The sequence below is a fragment of the Oreochromis aureus genome, linkage group 12 (genome assembly GCF_013358895.1).
Source record: "Oreochromis aureus strain Israel breed Guangdong linkage group 12, ZZ_aureus, whole genome shotgun sequence".
Lineage (NCBI taxonomy): Eukaryota > Metazoa > Chordata > Actinopteri > Cichliformes > Cichlidae > Oreochromis > Oreochromis aureus.
Genome location: NC_052953.1, coordinates 25,429,649 through 25,437,418, shown reverse-complemented (window position 1 = coordinate 25,437,418; position 7,770 = coordinate 25,429,649). Strand labels below are relative to the sequence as shown.

Here is a 7,770-nt window from a genome sequence, read left to right as displayed (position 1 = left end):
CAACCTCAGGCCCCTGCTGCACAAGACCCAAAACTTCAGCTACCTCTGCTGCTTGCTGAATCTGATTACAGGCAAGCCCTGAGGACAGGCAGGTCATTGAGAGCACAGAGATGAGCAAACAATAAGATATTATCTGAAGGAATCTTCAGTTTTCCAAAGGAAAATGGTCCCTCTCAGTGTCACATTGACGATAGGATCCTCAACCTGACACTGAATCAGCCATTTAAGAAGAATGAACACTGCGAGCCATTCATGCATACTCACTAAAATAATGAGAGCTCTTTTTTCACTCTTGTTTAAGACATATAAAGGGAAGCTCATGAGGCTTTGCAAGACAAGGCCGTGCAGAAACTGGAGCATGCAGCTGACTCAAATGAATATGCCTTTACAGTGATTGGGTATTGAATGAACAATTCTATAGTCTTTTTTCTCTATTCTTTATGTGCGTGTAAATAATAGACGTGTTTGACCTCATTGTACTTTACTCATTGATTGTCATGCACTTGAAATAAATAATTTGAAACAACATTGTAAAATAAAATCATTTGATTCTGGGAAGTGCAGTGTTTGGTTAGAAAAATTATGCTTCAAACCCCGAAAAACTATTTAAAGTAAAAGTTGAACAGCATAATCTATTCTGACCATGTGGTTTCCTTGTGCATTAGCTCTTTTCAAACAGTGACATCGTGTGGACACCTCTGCTCAATTATTGTCGAAGCCTTTGTGTGTAATAATGCTTGAAGCCATGTAGCTTGCCACTGTCTGTCTATTTAAACTTGAAGGATGAGCATTGTATGGATCACACTTCATTTTTTCTGAGCGCTTTTAAAACAAGCAAGCAAGCAAAAATAATTAAATCATTAAAATATGAATACATTTTAAAAACAAAAAGTTAATACGTTAATTTAATAGTTTTTTTTTAACCAGATCGAAATCAGATTTCTTTCTCTAGTTTTATTTTTTATTTATACAGATTTTTTTTTTTACTTTTATCTTAACCGAAACTGTTTAAATTACAGTTTGAACTACAACAATGGAAGTTGTAGCTCGGTCAATTCGTGAGTTTTAAGTAAAGTCTCGCGATATTTAAACTGCCTGCCAGGCACCCAAAGAAGAGCAGTAATGAGGAGAAGGAGACAGCAGCAAAATAGCTCAGTTGTTCCTAAGAAAGATCAACATATAACTCATTGTTGGTCACATTACTTATACTAGAAACCAAACGTTCAGACTCAGACGGCATTTGTCGTTTACACGTACACTGAGATTTGAAAGTACGCGGCCTCAGAAGCCAAATTTTATGTGTGAAGTGCTAACTGTTAGCTGACAGGCTACCTAGCATAGCCATTGAAGCAATGGCGTTGAAAAGAATTCAGAAGGTGAGTGTATATTTGCTTACAAGTGCCAGCCATATCTTCAATATATATATTTTTAAGCTTGAGCCCCCTCTGTAACGATGTTGCCTGTGTCTAACTTTTTCTTTGGGTCGAATTAGCAGTGCTAGCTTGATTTTTCTGCTCCTGTTTAAAATAATTTATAGACAAAGACAAGCTAACCCACCGGTGGCCCCATTGGTGCACTGCTACAGTAACGGTCGCAGTCAATAAACACGCTGTTTTTTTTAAATGTTTCTTTGTGTGAAATTATGTATTTTTCTCCTGAAAGGTTACTAAGCACTCTCGTTAGTGTTTCTAGTTGCGTTTCACCATGCAACATAAAGCTCAGCTGTGACGTTATTGTGTGTGTGCACTTTGTTTTTATTATTGTTGGGTATGTGGATGACTTGTTATTAAATCAGTGGGCGGACAGTTGTCTTTATCCTTGTATCAGTAACTGTGGCTGATGATGTGTTCAGTCGCTGAATGACAGCTGCTTGTTGGTTGCCAAAATTGAACCCTAGTGCCAGTGTTGCCATATATGGAATGGCAAATGGGGCACTGGAGCAGGCCACTGTGTGTATTTATATAACAGAATAGATAGGCTTTCATTCAAGAGATGTTTAATAACGGGCCTAATTTCTGTTTGAATATCTGCTGTTTTCTTTCTGTGGTCAACCAAGCTTTGATTTGAGTTTGTGCAATTACATATCACTTCATGCCTCTTAGGGGGAGAAGAATTAATTTTAATTTAAAATAAATGCTTTTAATCCGTGGGTATGTAGTTCATCAAACTACTGATGAGGCTTCAGCTTTGGCCTATTTTCTCCTGCTGCAGATGTGTTATTTCTGTATAAAACAGCCTGTCAGATGGAACATATGGGTGGGACAAAATATTTATGACATTATATTGCAGTGCAGCATCTTGTGTTATAATATTGTTCCTTTTAGAGTGCAGGCACTCTAAAAGCATTCCCACACCAGTTTCACTTACCAGCATTAGTGGCTCATAAGACATCCAGGTTATGCTTAGCGAATGAATTCATCTCTTATTTATGTACACAGAGACTGCAGTGTTTTGTAGACTGTCGTGTAGTCTATCAAGAACTGTTGATAGTGCCAGTATACTGGCACATGGATTGTGATAGCATGACATCAAGAGTTAATTTGTGTTTCTTTGAACTTCAAACGTCCTAAATCACTTTGTAATTGCCCTGACTTTTAGGAACTGTCGGACCTGCAGAGGGATCCTCCTGCCCAGTGCTCTGCTGGACCAGTTGGAGAGGATTGTAAGTAGTTTAACAGTTGTTGAGTAATCTTTGAAGTAGAGCTGGGCGATATAAGATTTTTTCATATCACGATATGTTTTTTTCATTTCAGGCGATAATGATATATATCACGATATAAGCCAAATAACTATATTTGTAAGATTTAAATGTGCCGTTGCTCACAAGTAAAATGTGAAACAATTAGCAGCTTGTTTTAATTAAAATATTTATTTCCCATAATAAGTTCAACAGGGCAGATGTACTTAAGGAACATGAGACTTCAGTTTCAGATAAATAAAGGCAAATATTGCAAACTACACAAAAGGCAGCCGCTAAAGCGTTTAAGTTTCAAAATAGAACAAACACAACAGACCACTAAATTGTCAATTCCACTTAGAAACAAAATATTAATTCTAAAAATAAATCTTAGGTCGTTTTACAGAACAGACAAAATTGACTAACTTTTGTCAATATCAAATAAACTGAGAACTAAAAGGAAATTCTCAATCTCTCCTTGTTGTATAGCTTAGCTTTTTAAACAGTTTTAACAGTTACTTTAGTCTGACAAAAGCCGAATGACGAATTAGTGCTTTCAGTCAGAGATTGAGCATGCACCGCTTTATTGTATTTCCAGACTTGCTTTCGGCACAATTTACAGTGCGCGCTACTCTGTTTTTTGTCAGACTTGAAATAGCCGAAATACCTTCAGACTACGGAATTTCTGGGGCCCTTCTCTTCGACAAGCTCTCCGGCATTGGAACAATCATCTGTTTTTTCTTCGGTAACCTTCGCTCACGCTCTCGGTTGATTTTTCTCTAGTCGGCAAACTCCTTTCCTTCATTACCCGGGCTGCAAAAACAAATACACATGTGCGCCTTGGCGCTTGTGCTGTACGTAACAAGTCACGTGACGTGACGCTGCGGCTGTGATTGGTTCGGCTCTGCGCTACTTAATTTGGATTGGCTGTTCTTTTTTTTTTTTTTTTTTTTTTAAGAGGACGAGAGAGATGAGGCCTATCGCAATAGTTTAATTTTTCTATCGAGAAAAAGTTATTTCGCAATACATATCGTTATCGTTCTATCGCCCAGCTCTACTTTGAAGACTTATGTGTCATTTACATAATTTTGTTTTTCCTCTTCTCAGTGTTTCATTGGCAGGCAACAATAATGGGTCCAGTAAGTGAAACACTTATCACAACCAATACAGTTGAAGTATGCTTATAAATGAAAATCATGACCCCTTACTTTATTTCTCTTGCTATTTAAACAGAGTGACAGTCCATATCAGAGTGGAGTGTTCTTCCTCACCATTCACTTCCCAACAGATTACCCCTTTAAACCACCAAAAGTGAGTAAAACAAGGGGGCACAATGCTTCTTTTTTACATTTATTCTGTCATATAATTGGCCTTACATCATTTTTTTCTATGTTTTGGAACAGGTTGCATTCACAACAAAAATTTACCACCCAAATATCAACAGCAATGGAAGTATTTGTCTGGATATTCTGAGGTCACAGTGGTCGCCTGCACTTACAGTTTCAAAAGGTAAAAAAAAAAAAATTAAAATGTGTGGTGTGGGTGTACATATACCCAATACATTTTGGGGCGCCAAAAAGTGTTTGGAAAATTGATTTAGCCAACAGATTTATGATAAACAGTTGCCTGCTTGTTGAGAGAATTGAAATGATGCCAAAGACATAACATAAAATTATACCTTCTGTTTCTTTGGATTGTACTGTAGATGGGTCAGATTTATCTCCTAATTTTGGGCTAGTGCATCCATGTAGTGATTGATTAACAAATTATTATTAAACTTATTTATAATGGCACATATGAAATGATTGGAGTGAACCAATCAGTGCTTCTAGATGTGATTTTGATTATTTAAGAAGTTGAAATGACATCTTGCTGTGTTGGTGGTAGAAGTAGAACACAGTTATGTCTAACATAAATCCCCTCTAAAAGATTTTTAACTTTGATTCTTTCTTCCACAGTATTATTGTCCATCTGCTCTCTTCTGTGCGATCCAAACCCAGATGACCCGCTGGTACCAGAGATCGCCCATACGTACAAGGCTGACAGGGAAAAGTAAGTGTAAAACATGACTGCTTTTGCCACAGTTGAGCTAACAGCCAGATACACTCATGCTGCAAGATTAAGTTCTGAGTTTGAGGTTAAGTTAAACTTTTCACATTGCATGTGTTTTACAGGTACAACAAACTAGCAAGAGAATGGACACAGAAGTATGCAATGTGAGAACACCAAGGAGATCAGAACCCATACGAGAACAAAAGAAACACAGATGATTTGTAACTTGAAGCAAATGAGCATCAAAGTAGTTGGGGGACTTGGGAGGGGGGGAGGGGGGTTAAACTAAACAACAGCCCACCTTTTGGAGAAGGAAGCGGTACTATGAGGTACATTGCCACTTGGCTTTGTGTGTGTTGAGCTGATACAGTGTGCTCTGCTTCATGACTTGTATGGATCTGCTGAGCAGGACCTAATGGACTCCTTAAAGCGCTCCCACATGGAATACCAGAAAACTCTTTACAATCCCTACCACCATACTCAGACTTTAAACTGTTACTCCTGCTATTGTGATGATCATTATAATTGTTGCTTTTTATAAGCATCATTTTTACCGTCATTGAGTCATATCGTCATGCTACTCAGAAACAAAATGTTTGATTTAGGAGATTGTCTCTCCCGTCATTTCAGAGGTACTGTCTGCACCCCACTGGATGTCTTGTTACTGTATTTCATGTTTTCCGGTGGCCTTTCTGTGTTATGTTGATGTGCAATTTAGACAGAATGTTTCATGTTGAACACAAAAGTGTGCAGTGCCATTACCAGCAGCTGATGTGTTGGCACGTAACTGTCTCTACCCTGAAACAATGTGAAAGGTGTTAAGAAGGATTTGTCTCCATCATCCGCTGCAATTGGAATTGTAACAGTATTGAGTTATTTTTAAAAAACTGGGGAGCTGCTGTTTATAAGTTAGCGGGTAGGTTAACATCCACCTCCATTTTTCTCACACATGCCATCATTGTTCTTACGTCTTGAATAATAAATGACGGCTGGTGTCCATAGTGCTCAAAACTATTGCTGTTTGACATGTTATGCTGTGTAGCTATGAATGTGGCTACTCTTTGTCGTACAGTCATAGCTGTGCGCCACTTCCTCAGTACAGTTACTCAGGTATCTTTAAGAAGATCATCAGCCTTTTACATGCGGTGACCCATGGTGAGAAAAATGATCAGGGTTAACACAGTCTGACTTCTAAAAATAGCACTTGCCTAATTTTGCGGTTCTGTTCAAATAACGACCCATCACTTACTGCAGTGTGATCAAAGACATACCACAATGGGTCTGTGCTGCACATAAATATGCTTTCTGAAACATACTGTTACTCTCATTATTTCTCTCCACTTATTTCAGTGTTTTTAAGGTGATTGGTTGTGAACAGCTTGCAAGTGATGCTGTTTTTGAACAGACTTGATGTTTTGCAGATCTGTGTCACTTAAAGTCATAACATGACAGTTTGATATGCTTTAAATATCAGGATTTATGTTCATTTTCATCCTTGTGCTGAGTTTTTTTTTTTTTTTTTTTTTTCCCCATTAATAAGCAACACTCACAGTAAACTTTTTTTCTTTTTTTTAGGGTATAATGTTTGTGGTTTTCTTTTCTTTTTTTTTATTGTATCTTTGAAAGGGTTTTTTTTTTTTTTTGGCATTTGTGTCATGAGAATTGAGCACGATTTTGATGTGTCATAATGTAATAGTAAGATAATCCATTGTAACTGTTGGACAAAGTAGTTGGAAAAGTTGTCAAAAATCACAACTCAGTGCGTCGATGCTGCCAGTATAAAGGGAATTATTGGATATTAGAAGGAGCAAGAAATTTTGCTATTGAGCTATTATTTAATAGATTCATCCAGAAAGGTAAATAGCTAAGCATGATTATTTAAGAAGCTTTGATTGTAGAATTAACACCGTTGTTTAGATGCTGACTATAGATTTTTAATATTCTACTGTAAAAATAAAAAAAAATGTCAAAACAAGTTGTCCTGAAAGTATACCATATATACTAAAATGTTTTGAAAATGTACCCACTGAATGCTCCGACACCTCCGCTGTAATACTACAAGTTCAGTCTTTGTGTACATTAGTGTTTGTTCATCTAGCTATTTATTTATTAGAAAGCTGGGTATCTTCCAATTCTTCAACAAGAGCCTCAGTTCATAATATGAGTAATGCTACATTGACTTCCTTTAACCCACGTGTTCAGTATGGTTTCATATAGGCAGCTTGGCATGCTTTGCACTCGGGTGATCCTTCTCAGCCATTTTGCAGAATATCAGGGATTTCGTTGAATTTCATCTGCCTAACACCTCTGACTAAAAGTTTAGCCTTAACCCTCATTTTTGTACATATATATATAGAGAGAGAGAGAGAGAATGTGTCATATAAAATGTAAATTTGCTATCAGGGCTGTATTCCCAAAATGGGTGATTCATTACATCGGTAGACCTGGAAGCCTGCTTGAAGAGTTCACAATGTTTTGTTTAAAGAAAAAAAATCAGCTTGGCTTTTACTGAATGCAGGACCAGCCTTCACGCATCTTAAAATCTGGAATATGTGTGCTTGAACTGCCATCATGAACAGTCACATGTCTTCACGTAACCTACACAAGATAATTATGACCTTGTTATAACATGAATAAAGTTCATCTTGATTTCTTGTTGTTTGCAGTCATTTCATGTTACAGCCTGACTGATTTCTCAGCGTGTGACACAATGTTTCTGCACCCAAGATAGTCAGAAAAAATATGTTTGGGGTAATTTAGAAATGGTGTCATCTCACAGCTTGTCCAGCAGAGTGCTCTCTGACTCATTTACAATGCTTTTGGCAACCGCTGCAGCACCTGTTTGCATGTGTTCCTCATCACAGGGGATTTTAAATTGGGTATTTATGATTTTTTTGAGTTGGCATTAACTTGACATAACCAAAAAACAGTCAATTAACATTTTGCAGACATTTTCTTACATACTTCTTAAAAACAAATGGTAAATGGTTCCTTTATTTTATGATAAAAGTTTAGGCTTATCTCTGGAGAGAGAGAGAGAA

General features: G+C 37.2%; 1 protein-coding gene across 1 annotated transcript; it reads left to right on the top strand.

The window, feature by feature from the left end:
* Positions 1-1,085: 1,085 nt before the first annotated feature.
* Positions 1,086-7,179, top strand: ube2d4 (ubiquitin-conjugating enzyme E2D 4 (putative)). The gene is made up of 7 exons (XM_031732019.2): positions 1,086-1,376; positions 2,599-2,662; positions 3,785-3,816; positions 3,911-3,988; positions 4,081-4,186; positions 4,636-4,729; positions 4,852-7,179. Exons 1-7 carry the CDS (start codon positions 1,353-1,355, stop codon positions 4,895-4,897), a joined length of 444 nt encoding a protein of 147 aa, XP_031587879.1. The 5' UTR covers positions 1,086-1,352; the 3' UTR covers positions 4,898-7,179.
* The last annotated feature ends 591 nt before the right edge of the window (positions 7,180-7,770 follow it).

Bases quoted from the DNA above. Each gene is read 5' to 3' on its own strand.
- ube2d4 (XM_031732019.2), top strand. From the start codon at position 1,353: ATGGCGTTGAAAAGAATTCAGAAG. The intron at 2,663-3,784 runs GTAAGTAGTTTA...TCCTCTTCTCAG, and splicing joins TGGACCAGTTGGAGAGGATT to TGTTTCATTGGCAGGCAACA. The intron at 3,817-3,910 runs GTAAGTGAAACA...CTATTTAAACAG, and splicing joins AGGCAACAATAATGGGTCCA to AGTGACAGTCCATATCAGAG.